At 36.2% G+C, this 24,689-nt stretch overlaps 2 protein-coding genes across 3 annotated transcripts in view; both read left to right on the forward strand.

Annotated features, from left to right (window-relative positions):
* Positions 1 to 1,508: 1,508 nt before the first annotated feature.
* LOC123557450 (heat shock 70 kDa protein 12A-like) lies at positions 1,509 to 6,343 on the forward strand. Of its 2 annotated transcripts, none has more exons than XM_045348909.2 (6): positions 1,509 to 1,650; positions 1,937 to 2,115; positions 2,661 to 3,009; positions 3,328 to 3,546; positions 3,935 to 4,088; positions 4,298 to 6,343. In XM_045348909.2, exons 2-6 carry the CDS (start codon positions 1,973 to 1,975, stop codon positions 5,344 to 5,346), a joined length of 1,914 nt encoding a protein of 637 aa, XP_045204844.2. In that variant the 5' UTR covers positions 1,509 to 1,650; positions 1,937 to 1,972; the 3' UTR covers positions 5,347 to 6,343. The 2 variants fall into 2 exon arrangements, with proteins under 2 accessions (XP_045204844.2, XP_045204845.2); XM_045348910.2 differs by having other exon boundaries at positions 1,539 to 1,666.
* A 1,736-nt stretch (positions 6,344 to 8,079) lies between these two features.
* LOC123558472 (deleted in malignant brain tumors 1 protein-like) overlaps positions 8,080 to 24,689 on the forward strand; it is a 43,894-nt gene continuing 27,284 nt past the window's right edge. The window contains exons 1-5 of the mRNA XM_053543776.1: positions 8,080 to 9,422; positions 15,196 to 15,352; positions 15,601 to 15,770; positions 21,553 to 21,706; positions 22,061 to 22,209. Of these exons, the coding sequence (XP_053399751.1) occupies positions 9,359 to 9,422; positions 15,196 to 15,352; positions 15,601 to 15,770; positions 21,553 to 21,706; positions 22,061 to 22,209 (694 nt within the window). The 5' untranslated portion in view covers positions 8,080 to 9,358. The remainder of the gene's footprint in view (positions 9,423 to 15,195; positions 15,353 to 15,600; positions 15,771 to 21,552; positions 21,707 to 22,060; positions 22,210 to 24,689) is intronic.

Raw genomic sequence — 24,689 nt, forward strand, 5'->3', positions numbered from 1 at the left:
GACATAGTGCTATAAGGAAATAAGTGCAAAATGGCACTTTCGAGAAAATCGATAAAAACTGTCTACAGATTTTATTTCTGCTGTAATTAAAACAGAATTTTGCACATTCAAGGAGAATGAATTTCTGCGATTAGTAAAATTTATCCTTGTTAATAATCATTATGTAAAAATTAATAAAACAATAATACGGTTGTACATAACCTCCCCTATACATCATGTAATTCACAGCGATAGGGCAGGTAACTATATCCTTCGGTACGGATTTAGCATATAATTTGTTAACAGTGTAGGCGCACTACATCTGACAAATATAACATAATTTTGGTGTGGCCCTATGATCGTATGGGGACAAGTTATTGGAGAATTTGGCAATCTCCCGCTTTAGAATTAAACCCTGGGAATCATCTCTACGGAATAAATTACATTTTCACCCTAACAAATTGACCTTCTGATGAAAGTTATCACTCGCATTTATTCCGTAGGGTTGTAACGCCTAAATGATTTCATACTTCTTATTTTTATAGTCACTTTTATTTACGACAGGTTTAGGCGCAGGCTTATATATAAGACAATGCTGGTGGACTTTGTAACATTCTTCAGGTCCATTCTTATAGTCGAGTCGTCACGGTATCAACTCTATGGAATTAACTACATTGCCACCTTTACAAATTGACCTACTTTGAAAGGCAGTTTCACTATCAGATATTATTATACCAATTTTATATAGCACCCTTTTCATGATATAACACTTTCAAAACTGCTTTACATAGCGCAAAGGCAGCCACTCTGAGCGCCAAATTCAACCTCTACCAGTATAGACGCAGAGCGATCTGACCAGACGGACAGCGTGAGATAAGTCCCCCAGAATAGAGAGAGAGAAAAAAAACCTTTTAGATACAGGCATGTCCGGCTAACTTAGCTAAGCTCTTTGCGAATAGACATTCTGGTTCTTTAACGTCTCGGTGTATAGCATCGATTAATGTACGACAGCGGTGACGATACATTTTTGATCATCGGGATGAAATTAATCTAAACAGTCGCTGATGTGGAAAATTTCACGTTTCCTTGCCAACTTATATTTTCTTGCGATCATTTTGCACTAATTTAGCTGGATATAGGTAAGATACAACTCCCCTACATTCTCGATATTCAAAAGTAGTACATGCAGAAAACTGACAAAGCAAAGCTCACTCACAGATCTCGCTCATTTTGTCATCACGTGCGATGTACCTGTGGTACCGGAAGCGACGTACCTTCATTCCTCATCGACACAGACGGTACCGCAGGCACACTTTAGAACCTGTGTGGCCGCGAGAGGTTTTCATATTTCATTACCTCTCCTGAAAAACTCATTAAAATCAAGTATGCTATTACGTTGCTTGTTTGCTTCCAAAGAATCTTTATTTAATATAGCTTTAAGTATTTAATACACTTTCGATTTTTGTAAGACTAACGTCAGTGTTTACCTATAAATACCCGTAACTTTAATCAGTACTTATTCCAAAAATTTGATTTATAATATCGATAAACTACTTCCTCTTTCTCTTTTAAAACAATATAATCGGACAAAATGTTAATATTAATATTGGTAAAGCATTTACCGTGAATTATTCATCATTTCATTTTTGAGAGGATGGCTTAGGAATTTATGTAAGTGTTATGTGAAGTATGTAATCTCTATTAGAAACATAAATCAGGCTGAAAAAGGACATGATTCTTCTTAAACTTTTAACATAAAATTTTGTTTACCTATACTGTACATATAGTTATATTTATATGTTTATGGTAAGAATAAAAATGACATAAATTATATTCATTATAAAAAAACACAATAATGAAATTAATGTTGCTTTAAAGGTTTGACAAACACGTTCAAACAAAAACTAATAGAACGGCGGTAAACAAACAGTAAAATTAATCGTGTATGAACTTGCAGAAAAGCGGACAGAAGGTCACCTGACAACAAATCAGAATGAGTAAACGGTTAGAGAAAGGGGCGAGAAAGAAAAGATCGTCGGAAGATCCACACCAGCCAGTAAGACGCCAGCCTGATAGATTTACAGCAAGTCTGAGAAAAGCATTGCCTACCATGCAAAATGTACCAAGTAAAACCAGGTATATATCAACATTGGACAGGTTGTCTGATTTTCTGGGTGAATATGTGATTATACGGAAAGAAGCTGAACAAGAAATAAAAGCGTGTTGAACTTAAAATTTAAAAGCATGTGACTGCTTTTAGGTGTTTGTATAGTGATGTTGATGGTTGAGCTTGAGCGGAGGGGAGGGGGCGGGGGGGGGGGGGGGGGGGTGGGGTGCTCGAAGGGGAGGGGAGATACGAACATAAAAATCAACAGATTTAACATGTAAAATGGTATAACTTATGATTTAACAATAATCATTCTAAAGTGTTCAAGTAGTCTTATATTTTTTAAATTTTTTTATTCACCTTTTTTTAATGAAATTATCATTTCGATCTAGTATTGTGTTTTTAATGAAAATATAATTTAACCGTCAAAAAATGTTACGTAAGATGTATATGGTGAAGTAGTTCGCATCAAAATATAATAGATCGTATAGAAACAATTTTTTACATTGCTCGATCGATTTCTTTTGTGGATGTTTCCACCGCTATCAGTTGTGCTATGTTGTTTTTATTTCAGTATCAAAACGAGACAGTCACTGGGAAGTGAAGAAGTTGTCTCACCAACACCAAATGGGAACATCATAGTTGCGGCTATTGATTTCGGAACGACATACTCCGGCTATGCTTTCTCCTTTAAACATGAGTTCAATATAAATCCTCTCAAAATTCATGGAAATGAATGGCGAAATGTCACTCAAGGTCAGATGAACGCGAAGCAACAGACATGTTTGTTGCTTACATCAGAGAGGAAGCTGCACTCGTTTGGAAACGAGGCTAAGGCTAAATACTTATCTCTGTCTGTGGAGAATAAACATGAAGATTGGTATTTCTTCTGGGAGTTTAAAATGAGTCTTCACCAAGTAAAGGTACGTGATAAATAAAACTTTTCCCTTTTTAGCATGGCAAGTAAGGCAGACTACATGGCCATTGCTGTGAATATGATGTACATAAATATTCCTCATTTAGGTGATATGAAACAAAAAACAAAAACAAATTACTAGTTTCTATTTATTTCTTTAAATGCTTATTGTGTATGATTTGCTTTTATCAGTATTGTACATAATTTATGCACAAATACATGTTCAAAATTGAAACTGTTTTATATAATTTTGAAAGCAGAAAATAAAGGAATAATATAAAAGAGCATGTGAACAAAAAATAAAAGATGAAACATTGACTTCCAGGAAATACAAGGCAACTATCAGCTAACTGCAGAAAATGGGAAAAAGTTAGATGCTCTGACGGTTTTCGGGCTGTCCATACGCTATTTGAAGGAACATCTATTGGAAGTACTGCACCGTAGTTTCTCAGGTGTGAAAGACAGGGACATCACTTGGGTGATTACTGTTCCCGCTATATGGAATGACTCCGCAAAGAAGTTTATGCGAAAAGCTGCAGAGATGGTAAATATATGAACGAAAATAAAAGAAATTTGTAATTTATCTTTGTTTAAGATATCTAGTTTGTTGTACTAATATCTAAAAAATAAATCTATATATAAAGTAGTTACACATGGTCGTAATTTACGCAAAATGAATCAATTAAATAAATAATATGCATGGCGAATTTCGTTTGCAAAATGTAAGAAACAGTGTCGAATATAAGTGAAACAAAGTCAACTGTATCGATGAATTGGGTACAATGTATTCAATATTGTAGGATTATTTCAGATTATATCAAGTCATTGCTCCTGAAAAACCAAACCTTCTCAAGATAAGACACTTCCGATGGCAAGTTTTTACAAATGTATGTTGCTCAAGACTTGATTTCAATTTCTACAATTTTCAACAGGCTGGTATAACTAAGAGTTGTATCGAAATAGCTCTAGAACCGGAAGCCGCATCCATCTACTGTCGACAGCTGCCTATCACGCGAGACCCTCAAACAGAGACCGGCATGACAAAGTTTCCATCAGGAACACGATATCTCATTTTAGATTGTGGAGGTAGTTTTATAAAATATATGTTAAACCTGAGGTAATTTATTCTAATTAAATTTATTCATAAATTTTCAAATTATAATTTTAAACGATCAAGATTAATTTTATCTTATTCAGGACGTTAACGTTTTTCCTATAGAAAGAAATCTTAAAAGACGAAAGATGATATTAACCTTATTTTGAATGTCCAGTGTGATATAAATGCCACATTTTAGGCGGAACAGTCGATGTAACAGTTCACGAAGTACTTGAAGACAACAATTTAAAAGAGCTGCACAAAGCGACAGGAGGAAGATGGGGCGGTACTGTTGTCAACAAAGCTTTCTTGAACTTCATTTCTAAACTTGTCGGGACTGAAGTGTTTCAAGACTTCTCCACTAAACACAAGTCTGATTATCTTGAAATGCTTGACGAATTTGAGAACAAGAAAAGAATGGCAAGACCCGATTCCATGGAAATAGTTACAATCCGGATTCCAATCATGTTACAAGATATGTTTCGCGGCGCTTCGAACATACCATTGAATGATCAAGTGGTCAAAAGCAAGTACAAAGACAAGGTACATATTGTTGGCGATAAGCTTAGAATAGATGCTGATCTATTTAAATCCTTCTTTGATGATTCTGTCCGAGATATAATTGCGCATGTTCGTGATTTGATGGACTCGTTCCCAAGACCCGTGAAAGCTATTTTGATGGTTGGCGGGTTCTCTGAATCACCAGTTCTTCAAAAGGCTGTTAAAGATGGCTTTCAGAAAGAAGTAGAGGTTATCATACCTTTGGATGCTAGTCTTTGTATTATGAAAGGTGCCGTCTTGTTTGGACATCAGCCATCGAAAATCACTGAAAGAAGATGCCGCTTTACATACGGAGTGGCAACCGTTGTTTCATTTGATAAAGAACAGCATCCAGAAGCGAAGAAAATAGAAATAGACGGAGAAGAATTGTGTAATGATATTTTCGATAAACACGTAGAAGTTGGTCAAACAGTTGTTACTGGCGAAGCACAATCTACAAGTACATATTACCCGATGTCTGCTACAGACACCGTTTTCCCAGTGGTTTTGTTCAGATCAACAAATCCCGATCCAAAGTTTGTTGACGATCGAGGTTGCGAGTGCGTGGGTTACTATCTTCTTGAAAGAACACCTGGAACAAGACTTGATTCAATTGAAGTTCGTCTCATTTTTGGAGGCTCTGACATTGTTGTAGAATCAGTAAAAGCGGATGGTAGTGTACATAGAGCTGATTTCAAAATGGATTAGGTCTTCGACAGTTAGACAGCATAAGGCGTGTTATATATGAAAATGTTTTTGAGGGCCCCTTGTTTACAAAGATGATAATATGCAAAGTGTTCAAAATGTAGATTAAGGTCATTATTATCACAATCAAAGGTGACTAAACGTCATAGGTTATAATTATTAGTTTTTGCGTTTCCGTTGATTCATAATTTACTGTTTTGTTTAAATTAATTCAATATTTGTCTTACCAGACCAAATACATTGTACATTACCCCAGAGCCAAAAATGCAATTTCTGCGTTATGAAAGTTTTGATTGCTAAAATTGAAGACGCTCGTGCAACTGTGTTAGTTGAGTAAAAAAAAATTTCATTATCCACACATGTTCCAACCATGTACATACTTAACTTTAACTTTCTTAACTAAGCCATCTTTATTTAAGATGAGTGGATATATTGATTGAAGGAAACAAATTGACTGTTTTTATAATCTAATAACACCATCATGCCATACACACGAATTGAGGCCGTTTTGAAACTAGCTATTTGTCTTCTAGAAAGAAAATGGCATTAAACGCTTTTGGATACTACAGATTCTTACAAAAATTTGAAATTTACCAACCTCATGCTTATCTTAATCTATGCTTCTCGTAGCCTACCTTCCATAGTTTTGCTTCTGTACGTTGCAAGACAATAAATAACATTAGCAGGTTTACTACTGCAACAAATGGATAAAAGGATAATGTAGACAGTTGTAAATATTTTTATCTTGTCCTTAATTTTTGCAGATGTAATTATACTTGCAATCGCTATCTCCATCTGTCTCGATCTCGAGAAATAAGAGAGAGAGAGAGAGAGAGAGAGAGAGAGAGAGAGAGAGAGACAGACAGATAGAGAGAGAGAGAGAGAGAGAGAGTCATTGTTACTTTTCAATATTTCACACGATTAAAATGTTTCAAGGTATATTTCACAATAATATCCAAGATTTTCTTATTGATATTAAAATCATTGATCATGAAAACTATTTTGATTTTAATGCAATTATTTCATTGAGTGGTTTGTGGATGATTTGTAAAATTTTTACAGACCTAAACTTTTAGCAAACTTTTAAAGAACGTGAATTTTTACGAAGTGGTTGATTTTTTAAGTTTTATTTACGTTTACATTTATAAATATTAATTATTCGTTTAAATATACTTTAATCGCATACGTTGTATAAAAACGATGGAGTCTAAGAACTTCTGAAGAAAAAAAGTCGAATGGCTTCGTTGTGATCTATGTTTGTAATTCCTTTGTGATTTCGCCCTTTAGTCTGAAAATGTAATTTATTTTTTAATACGTATCGTGGAAGTACCTGTTGAGCTCTGGCCAAAAATGTTACGAATGGATGGACGGATTGAATAATCAACAAAGAGAAAACTTTATGCACCTCCTTTCAAGGATCAGATCTCACTGGCAGTAGATTTTTTCTCACTGTAACAAGGTAGGATGATTGTAACAAGGTAAGATGATTGTTGTGGGACGTCGTAATAACGTAATTATAGAAGCTGCTGTGTTCTAAACATGTTGCAGTTTGTCCAGTTCGGTGTTTAGTTCACGACTTAACAACGCGTTACAACTTGCTGAGAGGTAATCAGGCAATTTGCAAAACATTCCGTGGCATCCCGTGGTATTTGCCATCTTGTGTAACATATTCTACATAGTTATGCATAAGTACTCTGTTCAGAGTGTTTTGTGCATGTACTTTGTTTTGAGGGAATTGTGCATATCTAGACCCTCTCTGTTTAGAGCGAATTATACACACGTACTCTGTTCACAGTGAATAGTGCATATGTACACTTTCAGAGTGCATATGCACTCTGTTTAGAGTGAAATCTGCATAATGTACTCTATTCAGAGTGAGTTGTGCATTTGTACTCTGTTCAGAGTGAATTGTGCATATGTACTCTCTGTTCAAAGTGAATTGTGCATATGTACACCATTCAGAGAGAGTTGTGCATATGTACTCTATATACAGAGTGCAAATGTACTGTTTTCACAGTGAATTGTGCATATGCACTGTGTTGGGGAAGAATGGTGCATATGTACTCTGTTCAAAGTGAAGTGTGCATATGTACACTACTTAGAGAGAATTGTGCATATGTACTCTATTCAGAGTGCATATGCACTCAGTTCAGAGTGATTGTGCATAGATACTCTGTTCAGAGTGAATTGTGCATATGTACACTATTCAGACAGAACTGTGCATATGTACAGTATTTAAAAGAAATTGTGCAAAATGTACGCTATTGAGAGTACTCTATTCGGAGTGCATAAACTCTGTTCAGAGTGAATTGTGCATTATGTACTCTGTTCGGGTAGAATTGTGCATATTTACTCTGTTCACAGTGTAGTGTTCATATGTATTCTGTTTAAAGTGAATTGTGCGTAGTACTGTATTTTAAGAGAATTGTGTATATGCACTATGCTTAACTCAAATTGTGCATATATACTCTATTCAGAAAAAATTGTGCATATGTACCCTATTCAGAGTGAATTGTGTATATGCACTATTTTCGGAACGTATTGCGCATATGTACTCTGTGCCCCCCCCACCCCTTCTTTCACCCCCCCCCCACCCAAAAAAAAAAAAAAAAAAAAAAAAAAACTCGTTCAGGCGTGGACGGGCACCTGGTTAGAACCAACGACATTCAATAAGCAAATGAATTGCACCACTCAGCCAAAGTAGTCTTCTGACTGGAGTGATAAATGGTACTGAAAGCTTTGGATATATAAATAAGCACAAGGACTACAGCTGGATAAAAGAAACTGAATGACGCATTCTGGACCATTCTTCAAACCAACTCATTTGAGTGATAATTCTAAATGCAAACTGGCAAATTTTTAAAGTATTTGGTTCCTGGTCAGGTGTCATTAGAAGAGGTCTTATCCACATTTCCTTTGATACGTCCAATACTTCCAATGATGTTAATAGGGTCGTATGACTGTTACACGTTTTATTACTTCTAAGAAACAGAATCAGTCAAACCGAATCTGCTATTATTTCGCTTGGTTGCATTTTAAGTTTCAAAATCATATGCCATCACAACAGCAATGTTTACGTGTCCTGTGGCGGCCGGAAAACTGTGTTTTCGTGCTTTGACTCAGTTGTTGTTACATCAACTAGTTCATTAGGATCAAGGAGTGCATTAATTCAGTCTTTATGTATCATAGAGTACTGTTCCACTTAAGCCAGTACTTTGTGCTTGAGAGGTATTGCACAATTCACTACTTCTCATGAAAAGACTCGGTTGTCAGGAATTATTTTGCTGATTCCATAGCATCTTCTTACAGGTTTTATTATCTAAAATATTGGTGAAAATCAAACATTTCTTTAAATGTCATGTAAATATCGGTCGGGTCAAGTTCACAGTGTTTGTACTCTTCGTCTCATCTTTTAGTAAAATCGTTCGTCATGATGTTTTGCATAATTTGAGTGTTTATTATTATTAAGGTGTGCTTAATGTGATTCACTCCGTTCCTTAGATTTTCAGTTTTGTTCAAGTGTTTTGGAGAATGATTCCTGGTAAACCTGTCTTAGCCGTTTATAGCGCATTGATATTTGCATAGTTAATGATTAATAGTACTTGAGCATAATGTGGTAGGTCTGTAAACCTGGATCAGCTGTAATTATATGAAAATAGTGATATTTAAATGTTATGTTATACGATAATGATAAAATACTACAAATCAGACGGTCACTATGAGATGTGAAAAAATTCATGTGGAGAAAAGCTAAGTACAAGTCTGGAATCGAAAATCATTGCACAAAAAGCGCCATTGCTGTTTAAATTGTTATAACCCGTTTATAAACTATATGAATATTTAATATACATGTATGATGAGCATTAGATAATTAGACTTAATAATATGATGATGGTATTTATCAAGCTGCTATCCTCGTATCAAGATTGTAACCTCTGTCTATCAAACTATGATAAGCTATGTAACCAGTGGGAGTGTGCAATTCATTTAGTGCATAGTACTGATTTGTAAAGAGATGAAATTTTCACTCAACTTTGTGTGTCTTATTATTTTGTTTTACATATCTCATAGCGCCGCAGGTAAATGATTTATTTTTTCCATTTTATTATCACATTTATACGGGATACCGTTTCGTTTTGTCTATATCCTACCATTGCCCATAGCCTAATCACAGCACGATAGTAGGATGATAGGATAGTCAGTAGGACGGCGATGGTAGGATGTTAAAATAGCGTTAGTAGAATAGTAGGATTGTGATGGTAGGATAAAAGGATAGCGATGGTAGGATGATGGAAAGATATTCTACCATCCTCCCCCATGAATCCTACCATCATACTATCCTACTTTCTTAGTGTCCTACCATCTTAGTATCCTACCATTGCTATTATACTATTCTATCATTGCTATCATACCATTCAGCCATCAAACTATTCTACCTTCCAAATATCCTAACATCCTACTATTCTACAACCCTTCTATTCTACCATCCTAACACCCTTCCGTCGCCTTTCGTCCTTTTCTTCCAGCGTTAAAACATTAAGTGACATTCGAAAGACATTTATATTACCTTTTAATCAATGTATAATAAGTTGTACACAGTGCCATATGTTGTTCAACATGCTCCTAACGTCGTTTCTTTCACAGTTCATTGGTACGAAGCTGCAATTTATTCGCAATCCACCCTCAAGCTAGGAACATGGTTTTAAAGCATTTGAAAGACATAAAAAGACGAAAGACGATGGTAGGATACTGTTAAATCATAAATATTCATGGGGGACTAAATTTCGTGGATTTCGTGGTTGAGTCAAACCACGAAATTTAATCCCAACGAACAATTTAATTCCCATTCGTTTTGTGTTCAAAAGTTGAAATCCACGAATTCATATCCGCACGAAATTGCCGTTTTGACCAAAACCACGAAATTTCATGCCCATGAAATTAAATGATTTCACAGTAGTAGGAAAGTAGGATTGTAGGAAAGAATGATGGTAAGATAGTAGAAGGACATAATAGTAGGGCAGTAGAATAGTAGGATTGTAGGACAGCAGAATTATAGGATATTAGAACGGTAGGATAGCGATAGTAGGATAGTAGTATGACAATATATAATTTTTGCATACCGGGCAGGATTTTTCCCATGTTTTTTGTAGGTACCGAAAACACTTATCTTACTCTCCTGGGTGTCAGATGACTCATGTACTGCTGTTTATGAATGAATGAATGCGTAAATTTATACGCTACTAAGATAAAATAGTGCTTAAAAGCGATTGATTAAAGGACACGGCATGGAAGATAAAGAATCTATTACAGTCGAAGGTGCGGATACAAATATCTGGCTGTTTGGTAACTGTGTGTGGTAACTTGACAGAGCCTCTCGTTACCGCCTGAACAGTTACCCGCTAGCAAGATATTTCCAGACAACCAGTGAAAGGTTCTTATATCTTACCATCGCTATCCGACCGTTCCAACAGACCTTTTTTACAAAAGCTATCGGTTGCTATGCTATATCCCGGATGTTTTGATTTTAACGCGCACGCGCTCTTTACGTGTGGCAAAAGAACGCTCAACAATATGTAAACCTACATAAAATTACCATTTTAATACGATTATTTTTGCCACTATAAAGATGATTTCAATCAAGCAAATTATTATACAGTATGCTTTGATTAAAGACATGTATTTTATTAATCATATCTTACCTGAAAAGCCGTCTTTATTCTTATTTTCGTCATCAAGAATAAGCATTCCCAGTCTATTTCCACACATAATACAAATATAAAACTTGTTCCTTACATTTTATCTAGTTTTTTTTATAGTTGTTGTATATATACTTTTCGATGCGGCTCCTTAAACTTGTCACTGAAGTTGCTGTTTTAAGTAATATACCGGAAATTGTTACGTACCTATTATTCAACTGACGTGAAGTCAACTGGGTTATCAATACCCTGGGATGTCGCCTAAGTAGAGCGGATCATAAAAGTTACTGATGCATACAAAATGGCTTTGATGTGACTTCGGTCATGAATGCCATAATAAGAACGCCCGAGTTCGGATTAATATATCACGTGAAGGAGCTGTTTTGTGAATCAAAAATAAACCTTTCACGTGATATCTAGTAATTTAAAATACACTTTGGACCTTTAATGGACATTTCCTTTTAACACGATGAAAATTTAGTTATAAAAATCTAAATTCGTAAGATTTAGATCAAATCAAGCACTATAACCACATACTGAAGGATTATATTTAATATAAAATCTCTATTTTAGCTCATCTGAGCAATGTTCAGGTGAGATTTTGTGATCACTCGATGTCCGGCGTCTGTCTGTCGTCTGTCAACATTTAGCTTGTGCATGCGATAGAGATTGTATTTTTTGATCTTCAGGAAATTTTGTCAGAATGATCACCTTGATGAAATATAGGCCAAGTTCGAAAATGGGTCATCTGGGGTCTAAAACTAGGTCACTAGTTCAAATAAAAAAAACATTGTGTATGCAATATAGGCTGTATTTTTCAATTGAACTTCATGAATTTTGGTCAGAATGATTACCTTGATGAAATCTAGGCCAAGTTTGAAAATGAGTTATCTGGGATCAAAAACTAGGTCACTAGGTCAAATCAAAGAAAAGCCTTGTGTATGCAATATAGGCTGTATTTTTCAATTGATCTTCATGAATTTTGGTCAGAATGATTACCTTGATTAAACCTAGGCCGAGTTTGAAAATGGGTCATCTAGGTTCAAAAACTAGGTCACTAGGTCAAATAAAAAAACATTGTGTATGCGTAAGAGGCTGTATTTTTCAAGTGAACTTCATGATTTATGGTCAGTATGATGACCTTGATAAAATCTAGGCCAAGTTTGAAAATGGGTTATCTGGGGTCAAATATTAGGTCACTAACTCAAATCAAAGAAAAACATTGTGTAGGCGATAGAGGCTGTATTTTTCAATTGATCTTCAAGAATTTTGGTCAGAATGATTACCTTGATAAAATCTAGGCCAAGTTCGAAAATAAGTCATATTGGGTCAAAAACTAGGTCACTAGGTCAAATCAAACAAAACATTGTGTATGCGATAGAGGCTGTATATTTCAACTGATCTTCATGAAATTTTGTCAGAATGATTACCTTGATGAAATCAAAGCCAGGTTGGATAATGGGTCATCTGGGGTCAAAAACAAGGTCACTAGATCAAATCAAGGAAAAATCGTGTGTATGCGATAGAAGCTGTATTTTTCAATTGATCTTCATGAATTTTGGTCAGAATGATTGCCTTGATGAAATTTAGATCAGGTTTGAATATAAGTCATCTTGGATCAAAAACTAGGTCACTAGGTCAAATCAAATAAAAACCTTGTGTATGCAGTAGGGGCTGCATTTTACACCGGATCTTCATAAAATTTGATCAGAGTATTCTTTGGATGAAATCAAGATTGAGTTTGAATATGGGTCATCTAGGGTCAAAAACTAGGTCACCCGGTAAATTAAAGAAAAACCTTGTGTAGACAACAGGGGCTGCATTTTACACTGGATATTCATAAAAAGTCAGAATGATTGACTGTTTACACTGTTATGATGTGTTTCTCAGGTAAGCGACCTAGGGCCATCTTGGCCCTCTTGTTTTATCTCTTATGTTTACATGCTGGACCATTTTTATATCGAAAATGTATCACAGAAGTCATTAACCGTTAATTAATAGAATAATTATGATAAATTTGAATTCCGCAAAGAAAATAGAACATCGTCTTGCAACAGATAAAAATGTACGTGTAGAACACCCCTCCCCGCTACCCACCCCATAATTTTATTCCATAAATCGACAGAAAATAAAGTTTTCATCATCATTGTTAGTTTTTTTTTCTCAAATTCTATCGTTTGGGTTTTACACGAGACAAGATTGAAGCAAAATTTTTATTCGAAACTCAAGTCGCTCTGACGTCACTTTAACGTAAATATCGACTTTTACGTTAAAATGATCTCCATAAATTATACACCATTTTAAAGACATTTTTAAATAAAAATATGATGAGTAGCAAGCAAATCGAATTTTGTAGAATGAACAGAACGATTTACAAAAATCGTCAGATGGACGTGAAATCGCCGTTCGTCAAAGATGGACGTCAATGGTCGTTTTTGAAGGTTTGCAGAGAAAACAGTTACAGAAATATAAAAAAAGTAAACTACGCAGTCTATGAGGAATATGCTGAATTTATATCAATCAAAATTTCAAAACGAAAGCCAGTAACTTCAAATTAAGCGCATTCAACATTAAGGTATCTCAGCTGTGTGTTTGCAAAGATCTACATATATTTTCCTTTGTCTTGCGGTGGATAATTACTATAAAACAGACTCATTATTGATCGAATAGATTGAAATGCAATATTATACCCCAGTTACACATACGGCGCGGATAGCTACGTCTAGCTACGGACAGAAACGTAGTAATCCGTATCGATCCGTACCTGAGCCGTACCTCAGAGTAGTCATTCGTATTAATCCGTACCAAAACGTGTCAAAACGTATTCAAAACTTATTCCAAACTTGCTTTTGAACATGCACAAAAGTTTGAGCGAACCGTAGCCATTTGAGCGTGACTTTAGTCCAACTTGGCTGAAACTTATTCATCCGTAGTTAAACGTATTTAAATGTAGTTATCCGTGCTATTACGTACCTCGCCGTAGCTGAACGTAGTTATCCGAAGTTGCTCGTACTTAAGCATAGTTCAACGTAGTTTACCGCAGACCCGTCCGTGCGCTTGGCAAGTTGCAAGGCGCAGTAAAACGTAATTCAACGTAGTACCTCGTACCTATCCGTAAATATTCGCGTCCTGTATTGTTTTGTTTGTTTCCTGTTTCTCACCATTTTTCCCGTACTAAGACGTACTGCTCCGTAGTTATACCCCCACAGACTTATCCTATCTGCACCGTACCTCAACGCACGGACATATCCGTATGTGTGACTGTAGCTTAACTCTAACGTAATTTATATTGTGCGGTCATGTCTTTTTGCCCTACGTATAGTTCGCATGCACCAAAATTTTCTTCCGTTGCTAAGGAAATAATCTTCCGTAAAAACATCTATATCGCTATCCTAATATACTACCATCGCCCATTCTTCCATTCTACCATCCTGTCATCCTACCATCGTGCTTTGATAACCAAAGCGTGGGGAAACTGTATTCCGTACATATGTGACGGACAATTTTCAGTTGAATATATATAATGCCACTTTGGACGGTTGTTGCAGAGTGTATTTTTTATGTATTACTGAGAATGAATTTCTTTAGTAATATCATTCTTTTTTAAACTTCGAGCTTTTTCTTTACATTTAAAGTTTTAAGAAACTATATATTGATACTTGCGAATATGGCATAGGATATAAGAATCTTTCAATGGTTGTGGGTGCAGATGGGAATATCAAATTCGAGTGTAACAGATATCCGAGAGCTGGATATTCCCGTCTGTACATACAGTCAGTATTACATGCCATATTCAATAGACAATCAAAAGAATGACTTCTTAGAGCACTTTTTCATACAGTAGCATACCTAACAAAGCGCAGGAAATCAGCGTCCGTAAACAGGAAAAAATAACAAATAACAATATTTAGTAACGGTTTTATTTCATCATTTTCAGCTTCCGAGGGATCTACTTTCTAGATTTTATTTAATATCATCGAAATGGTATGAAGTACTGAAAATCAGGTGTCATGATTTAATTGTAAGATAAAGTAGAAACTAAATGCTATGATGTAATCTAAAGATGTTTAAACCCAGTTGACTGGCACCCGCACAGATGCAGCAATTGTCGTCTCTTGCATATAAATCTTTTCTATGTCTTTTTCTATATATAAAGTTACCCCAGTGAGGCTAGTAGACGGTCCACATCGGTATGCGGGCAGGCTAGAGGTGTACTATAAAGGTGAATGGGGAAGTGTGTGTGGTACAAATTTTGACCAAGACGATGCAGATGTTGTCTGTGGAATGATACGGAACACAACCATTGGACTTATGTAAGTACTTATTTCTTTTGCATGTACAAGGTTGCAACTTATGTGCGTAATATTTCTAATATTATTGCCAAAGTAAAACCTTTTTCTCTTTATACATCAAAGTATTTAATAAATTCTATTTCGTTTATTTTGCTAATTTAGCTACTTGAAATAAAGATAATGAAGGAATAATTTTTCACAGTCACAGCTGCGGTTACCATGTCCGTGTAGCGAAGCACTAATTATATTTCCTTTTATTACTTATTCAGCAATGCAACAATACATCATGGTTATCATTATGGACGAAGCCATGGACCTGTGATGATAACAAACCTCGAATGCAATGGTACAGAGGATGACATATTCTTCTGCAAGTCTGACAAATGGAAAAACAACCAGTATTGCTATTCGTATGAACACGATGTCGGTATTGACTGCAGTAAGTACAGTTTAGGATTAGAGAGGTCACTTTTAATATTAGTGAATGACCTAAATACCTACAGATTATAAAATACATGAAATACCCGTGTGTGTAATCAACGACTGATCTATAAGATGTTTTATTACGAACACATTTATGCTAGACGTTCTCCAGTCATTGTACTGCTTGGTGCATATCCACATTTTATTATATACATTTTTATAAATTGCTACAAAAAAGAAGTGTGTGAAGCTGGAACAGAGAACGACATTGGGCATTCAAAGCGTGAAGTTAAAACATTCGACATTGGACTTTCGAAACAATAACGTCATTGGACATTCGAATCCAGAAGGACATTGGACATTCAAACCCCGAACGACAGTAGACATTCGAATCCAGAAGGAAATTGGACATTCGAAACAAGAACGACATAGGACATTCTAATCAAGAACGACATTGAACATTTGAACTCAGAACGACATTTGACATTCGAAATGAAAACGACATTGGACATTGGAATGTCGTTCAGGGTTTGAATGTCCAACTTCGTTCTGTGTTTGGATGTCCATTGTCGTTCTTTGTTTGAATGTCCAATGTCGTGCTTGGTTTGAATGTCCAATGTCGTTCTTATTTCGAATGTCAAATGTCGTTCTTGTTTCGAATGTCCAATGCCGTTCTGGATTCGAATGTCAAATGTCGTTCTTAGTTTGAATATCCAATGTCGTTCTGGATTCAAGTATCCAATTTCTTTCTGGATTTGAATGTCCAATGTCGTTCTGGGTTTGCATGTTAAATGTCGTTCTGGTTTCGAATGTCCAATGTTGTCCTGACTTTAAATGTCCAGTGCCGTTCTTGTTTCGAATGTCCAATGTCGTACTGTGTTTGAATGTCCAATGTCGTTCTGTGTTTGAATGTCCAGTGTCGTTCTTGTTTCGAATGTTCAATGTCGGATGTTAACATCTCGCCAACTTAACACTTTGAATGTCCAATCGTTCTCTATTCCAATGTCCAATGTCGAACTTCTCGCCAACTTTAAACTTTGAATGTCCAATGTCGTTCTCTGTTCCAATATCCAATGTTGAACTTCTCACCAACTTCACACACGTACAAAAAGGTTGTGAAAATGTTCATTACGTTCGTAGCTGGCGGATCCATAATGACGCAGTGTGCCTCACGCACCATAATTATAATATCATCGGTTATTGAGAACGCCCAACGCGTTCTGACGTTGATGTCATGTACGAGTAGCAGAGTTTTCAGATCGATTCTAAATTAACGATGGCATTGTTGAAAGAATAGCGATACAAGTGATATTGATAGTTTTGTGAAAAGCATGAACAATGAAAATATCAAATTGAATATAAATATGAAGAGAATTTACAAAATAACACGAAACGTGGAAATTCCACGAAAACCAGGTTTTAAAACTGCATTACGCTAACAGGTTCTGTTTAAAAAAGGGTCATCTTCTATAATACATATCTTGACAGCATCCAATCATGTCATTCAGAAGTACTCTGGTATATGAAAAGTACGTGTCATTGCCCTATGTAATTTATGATTCTTTGATAAAAGCTACCTAAACACAAAGTTTGCTGACAATAGATGCACCCAAACTAAAGATATTGAGCACATGAACCATTTTTGTATTTTTAGTAACGGTGACCCAAAATATCACCCAAAGCTAATTTTTCAGATAGGCTTGCTGTACGCAAAGTTTGGTGACAGTAAGTAAGTCCAATCTAAAGTTAATAACCGGAAACCATCTTTTTGATGATCACATTGAGAAAAAAGCTATTTTTATTAACTGTGACCTTGACCCAATGGCATTTAAATGACATTTTTATCAAAAAAAAAGAAAAAAAAGGGAAAAAGAGTATTTTGGATCACACTGAGATTAGAACCGACACCCTTCCGTTCCACAGCACAACAATCTATCTTTTATTTTAACTATGACCCCATTTTTAAACGCCCGTTTGAAAAACGGGACGTATTATGGGAACGCCCCTGGCGGGCGGGCGGGCGGCGTCCACAGACATTGTCCGGAGCATATCTTCTTCATGCATAGAGGGATTTTGATGAAACTTGGCACAATTATTCAACATCGTGAGACGGAGTGTCACGTGCAAGAACCAGGTCCCTAGGTCTAAAGTCAAGGTCACACTTAGAGGTCAAAGGTCAAATTCAAGAATGACTTTGTCCGGAGTATGTCTTCTTCATGCATGGAGGGATTTTGATGTAACTTGGCACAATTGTTCATCATTATGAGTCAGAGTGCCATGCGCAAGAACCAGGTCCCTAGGTCTAAGGTCAAGGTCACATTCAGAGGTCAAAGGATACAAGAATGAAAACTTTGTCCGGAGCATTTCTTCTTTATGCATGGAGGGATTTTATTATTATTTGGCACAAATGTTCACCACCACGAGACGGAGTGTCATGCGCAAGAACTAGGTCCCTAGGTATAAGGTCAAGATCACACTTAGAGGCCAAATGTCAGATACAAGAATGACTTTGTCCGGAGCATTTCTTCTTCATGCATGGAGAAATTTTGATATAACTTAGCACAATTGTACACCAACATGAGACGGAGTGTCATGCGCAGGTCCCTTCTTTAGAATTACTTCCCTTTGTTGTTACTATAATTAGCTTATATTGTAACATTTTCATTACTAGTCGTAGGGAAAAATCGAGACCGTTTTTCTGTAGTACACTATGCATGTTACATCCAATTTTGAGGTTTATTTTGACCTATCTCTACCTCTAAGGACTTTCATGTGAACTTACATTTTTTTTTTTGGATTTTTTTTGATTAACTTCCCTTAGTTGTTACTATAAATAACTTACATTGTAACTTTTTTATAACTGACCGTAGGGAAAAACCAAGACCACTTTTCTGTGGTACAACATAGATGTTACTTTCAAATTTTAGGTGTATTCTAAGGTATCTCTACCTGGTAAGGAGGTTTTTTTGTGGACTTAGAAAAACAAAAGAATTACAATAATTACTTAAAAAAAGCATTGTTAACAACCACAAAATTAAAATTCCGTTTGCAAATACAGGTGCTAGTGTAGAGAAATTTGCTGTGACATGCGTATATTGTGACATTCTGGCACTCTTGTTCTAGTTTTAGCCTCACTGACCTTGACACTGACCCAAGTGACCCTAAATACATCCCCAACCTTTTTGTTTGATAAAAGCTATCTACACACCAGTATTCTGACAATAAGTGTACCCAAACCAAAGATATTGAGTGGAAGGCATTTTTCTATTTTTCGTAACAGTCACCCCAATTTGCATCAAAAGATAATTCTTCAGATTAACTTGCTGTACATAACATTTGGTGACAGTAAGTAAGTCCCAACTATAATTATAAACTGGAAACCATTATTTATACGCCCGGAACGCCCTTGGCGGGCGAGCGGCGTCCACACAATTTGTCCGGAGCATTTCTTCTTCATGCATGGAGGGATTTTGATGTAATTTGGCACAAATGTTCACCATCATAACACGGAATGTCATACACATAAATCAGGTCCCCAGGTCTGAGGTCAAGGTCACACTTAGAGGTCAAAGGTCAGATACAAGAATGACAACTTTGTCCGGTGCAAATCTTCTTCATGCATGGAGGATTTTGACGTAACTTGGCACAAATGTTCACCACAATGAGACAGTGTCATGCGCGAGAACCAGGTCCCTAGGTATAAGGTCAAGATCACACTTAGAGGCCAAAGGTCAGATACAAGAATGACTTTGTCCGGGGCATTTCATCTTCAAGCATTGAGGGATTTTGACGTAACTTGGCACAGATGTTCACCACCATGAGATGGAGTGTCATGCGCAAGAACCAGGTCCCTATGTCTAAGATCAAGGTAACACTTAGAGGTCAAAGGTCAAATTCAAGAATGACTTTCTCTGGAGCATTTCGTATTCATGCATAGAGGGATTTTGACGTAACTTGGCATAAATGTTCATCACCATGAGACGGAGTGTCATGCGCAAGAACCAGTCCCTAGGTCTAAGGTCAAGGTATTACGGGAACGCATAGAGACCTACCAGTTGCTTGGGTTCTGAGTTACTTGGGTGAAGGTTAGGTCATAATTATTTCTAAAAAAATTTTTTTCAACTTTTCCTCAAAACTCGCCTATGCTTTGACCTACGATCTCAAGACTTGTTGTATGGGTAACTGGACTAGAGACCTACTAAGACTAAAATTATTAGCTATACATCCACATCCACTGAAAAAATTTGCAATTCGGGCAGCATCCATCGTTTTTAACGATAGCCCTTGTTTTCGTATTTTTAAGGCTGCTGTCATGATATTTGAATCGATTGTGCAGTTCTGTAACAAAAACCTTTCTTCTAACGACCTCTCGACAGACGTATTTTGTGACTATGGCACCCTTGTTTGATGATCACATTGAGAAAAAAATCTAATATATTTTAAGTAAATGTCACCTTGACCTTGACCCAATGGCATTAAAATGACCTTTTGATCACAAAAAGGAAAGAAATCTCTGTGGGATTTGAACCGACACCCTTCCGTTCCACGGACCAAAACATAGCTGTAGGCCCTACGCTCCAGACTACTGCGCCACCGTGAAATTTTCTTTGTATTAAGATTAATTAAGTTGTGCTGAACTTGAACTTGACCCCAATGGGCCCATATAAAATTTCAACCTTGGCTTTTCTAAAGCTACATGCACCTATAGGCAAACTAAAGTTATTGAGCGGAAACCGTTTCTTCTATTTCTAGCACCAGTGACCTTGACCTTGAACCTAGTAACATCATACGCAATCAAAGACTCTGTCTCTATGCAAGCTACCTATGCAAGGTATCTATATATCAAGTTTTTTTTAATCGGTCACTCCTTACTCAAGTTATTGAGCGGAAACCAAAAGTTGACTCCACCCGCCTGCCCGGACAACGACATTCGGCCACCTAATAACCACTGTTTTGAAAACCTGGTTAGAATTGTCAATAAACTGATTCTGTGTGCCATAATGGCACACTCCGTTTAATAAATTATGACACTAGATGTGCCATTATGGCACGACCAAGCCGTATGTTTGCCTCTTAATCATAATAAGCTCCAGTGCCATTATTGATAATGGCCCCGATGTTGGCGCGTGATTTTTACATCCGAAAACAGAAATGACGTCATGATATTTTAAAGAGGCAAAAAAACAACAACTAATATTTTAGTTCTGGTTATGTTATCGCCATGTGTTTTATATCATGGAATATTTTTTTAGTTTCAGTCATAAAAATGGTACACTAAATGTTTCTTACCATATTATACATTTATTATAGTATTCTTACGTTTTCATGCAGTTGCATGTGATAAAATAAAAATAAAGAAACTTGAATATTCGAATCAAGTAGCGTATTAAAAGCGAAAATTATTATGTCAGTAGTTACTAGTACCCATAAAAATGGTACGTTAAATGTTTCTTATCATATTATAGGTAGACATTAATTAAACAGGCAAATACATAGAACATCTGCGCCTTTGAGTTATAACATATAATGCATAATGGCTCTGGAAGAAGATAATAGCACTCAAAATCACAGCTCTCCCATTTATTAACTTATACGTAATAGGCTACTCTCCATAAACCAGTGTTGATTGCATTGACAAAAGGGTTTGACCCAGTAGCGTGTGCTATTCCAATGTATTTCATGATCATAGCGATATCAGGATAGAAATATGAAATATGAAATTAATTAGCAAACCAAAATTAAATCCAAAAAATAACTTAAGACTGTTATTCATTGTCTACTTGTTCTTTAATTTTAAGGCACACAAATTCGCCTTCTAAACGGTGGTTACGGTGGTTATGGAATGGGACGTGTTGAAGTATTGTATAATGGTGTATGGGGAACAGTCTGCAATAGTTACTTCGGTACTGACGAAGCAGAAGTCATTTGCAGAACAATGGGACTGAGTTCCAGGTAAAAGAATATTCTAGTGTCGTTTTAAGTGTCATTTTATAGAAAAACTTAAATCCGAGTTTTTGAATTGATCTCATCCTGTGGTGCTATTTGTTTCTTCCTTTTAAATGTCGCGGTCTATGTAATAATTAAGCTAAAAATATGAAAATCTGGTTTTTTCTCTCTCTATTTTTCAAATGGACTGTCTCCTTTGATGTTGGTATCTCAAACATTTCCACGGCGACCTATCAGTTTGATATACATTTATTGAATGGCTTACAGGTCAATAGTAAAGACTATTATAATCTTAGGTTAGGTAGTACAATGTATTTAAAGTTGTGTTTTCTTTGCAATTAACTTTTACATGTTTTGTAGAAATGTTTCATATGAGTGGTATGGTTATGGGTATAGTAATTATCCTACCTATGTCCTGAACTGTAATGGACAGGAGGAAGACATTGGTCAGTGCAACATTTATGACGGGTACTGTGGTCACAACCGGGACGTACAGGTCGATTGCGGAAGTAAGGATCATTAGACTTCCAAATTGTTCCAGTTCGTCGTAACTCGCGTTTAATTATGGTGGCTGATTTCTGCCATTTCGTGTTGGCGTGTGAGCGGGGCAAAAACACGACAACACGAAATTTCTACAAATACCTAATTTGTCGAGTTTTCGTGTCGGCGGGGCGAAAACACGAACACACGACAAATTTTACGCGAAAACTCGACGTTTAAAGGGCGCCGACACGACAGATTTATCTGTCGAGTTTTCGTGTTGTCGTGTATAAATATGTCGTGTCGACGTCCTTTATTTGTCGAATTTTCATGTTTTCGTGCCAGCGGGGCGGAAACACGATTACACGAAAACTCGACAAATTAGGTATTTGTCGTGTTGTCATGTTTTCGCCCCGCCTACACGAAAACACGAAAACTCGACAAATACATTATTCGTCGAGTTTTCGTGTTGTCGTATTTTCGCCCCGCCAACACAAAAACACGAAATCTCGACAAATTAGGTATTTGTTGAGGTTTCGTGTTGTCGTGTTTTCGCCCCGCCGACACGAAAACACGTCAAATTCTTTTTAGACATCTCTTATAAAATGTAGTGTTATTCTGAAGCGGGACAACATGAAAACACGACAAATACCTAATTTGTCGAGTTTTCGTGTTGTCGTGTCGGCAGGGCGAAAACACGAAAACACGAAAAACAAAGGGCGTCGACACGACAGACTTATACCCGCCAACACAAAATCTCGACAGATAAATATGTCGTGTCGGCGCCTTTTAAACGTCGAGTTTTCGCGTAAAATTTGTCGTGTTTTCGTGTTTTCGTCCCGCCGACACGACAACACAAAAACTCGAAAACTCGACAAATTAGGTATTTATGAAATGGCAGAAATCAGCCACCATATTTAATACTTCTGAGTTTTAACAAAATACTCCATTTATAACACAGCAAACACGGTGAGTTCAGTGAAAATCATTCCAAAATAAATGGTGTTTCTGATCCTTTAATTACAATAAACGACTGTTTGAAACAGGTTCTAACCACAGGCACGAGTCCAGTGTATATTTTTGTTTAATATCAAAAATCCCCTTTTTCACACAAATATACTTTTTATATGCTAGTCAAATGAAAAAAAATATCGATGACCAAAAATCCGGTCACAGTATCAGTCTAGGGCCGAGCACCTGACCCTCAAACTACGCGACCACACCCCAAATCGAGTATACGAGTCAGCTCGATTTTTTAAAGCTCTTTTTCAAGTTCAGTATGTCATTCTTAAGATAGATACACAACCATAATTTCTATTTATGGTCATCAAGTGGTTCTTAGGGAAGGTTCGAGAGTTTGCGTAGCTTGTAAGACAAACTTAAAAACAAAAGATATGTAAGTTGTAAATGGGCTTTTATTTAAGCCGGTATCAAAAACATGAAATACAAAATATCAAAACACATTTAGTTTGTTGACTAGAATTGTTAAAACATAGATCATATCAATTTTGTTTTATCTGGGAAATAAAATTCCGCCGAATACCAAGTATAAAACACATCCAATTCGATGACTAGAATTGTTAAAACTGAGATCATATAAATTTTGATTCATCTTGGAAATAAAGTTCTGTTCAGCTAACTTAAACAATGAATGAAATATTGATGACAATCAAGTATTGGTGAGAAATAACATAATACTGACAGTAAGACAAATTAGAAATTGTAAAATAGCGAATATGGAATTTTACAATTGATCACTTTGGCACATAAACAGCAGCAAACCGTGGTGGAGGAATGGGAGGAAGAGGTTAAACGAATTCTAACAAGTAAAATATGTAAATATTCTGCGAAAGAAATAAGAAAGCTTTCTTCTTTGTTTAACGTGAAAGTCGTTTGTGCGCATGCGCATCTATCAGGTTATTGAAACATTTAATGATTCAAACCTAACCCAAATGGTCAACTTACCAACTAGAGGAAATAATATTCTAGACTTATTCCTTACTACAACTCTAGTAAATCAGGTCAACGTCATACCGGGCATCAGTGATCATAATATAGTAGAAACAAAAGTCAATACATCCGCAAGGATATGTTATCAGAAGCCTCGAACAATTCCCTTGTATAAAAAAGCAAACTGGCAGGAAATAAAACAGTCATTAAGTGACTACCACCAGGTTATGACCAATGAAGGTAAATACTCCGCACTAAACACAGAAGAGTTATGGGAAAATTTCTCAAATACCCTAAACAACCTTACAGAGATCACCTTCCATGGGTCGGTCAATCAGGACATTAAGAAACTAATCAGAAGGAGGAACAGAGCTTTTAAAAAGGTTAAGAAAACTAGCCCATCTTCTGATCGAAAGAAATTTCTAGACTTAAAGCATCTAGTGCGGAAAAAGGTCAAAGAGGCTTATAGCCAGTATCTTTCAGAGCACATCCTAAACCTGAATAACACTGATGCCTCACTCCCAAATAAACCAAATACTAAGAAACTGTACTCGCTCAT

Source organism: Mercenaria mercenaria, chromosome 5 (assembly GCF_021730395.1).
Source record: "Mercenaria mercenaria strain notata chromosome 5, MADL_Memer_1, whole genome shotgun sequence".
In the NCBI taxonomy this organism is placed as follows: Eukaryota; Metazoa; Mollusca; class Bivalvia; order Venerida; family Veneridae; genus Mercenaria; species Mercenaria mercenaria.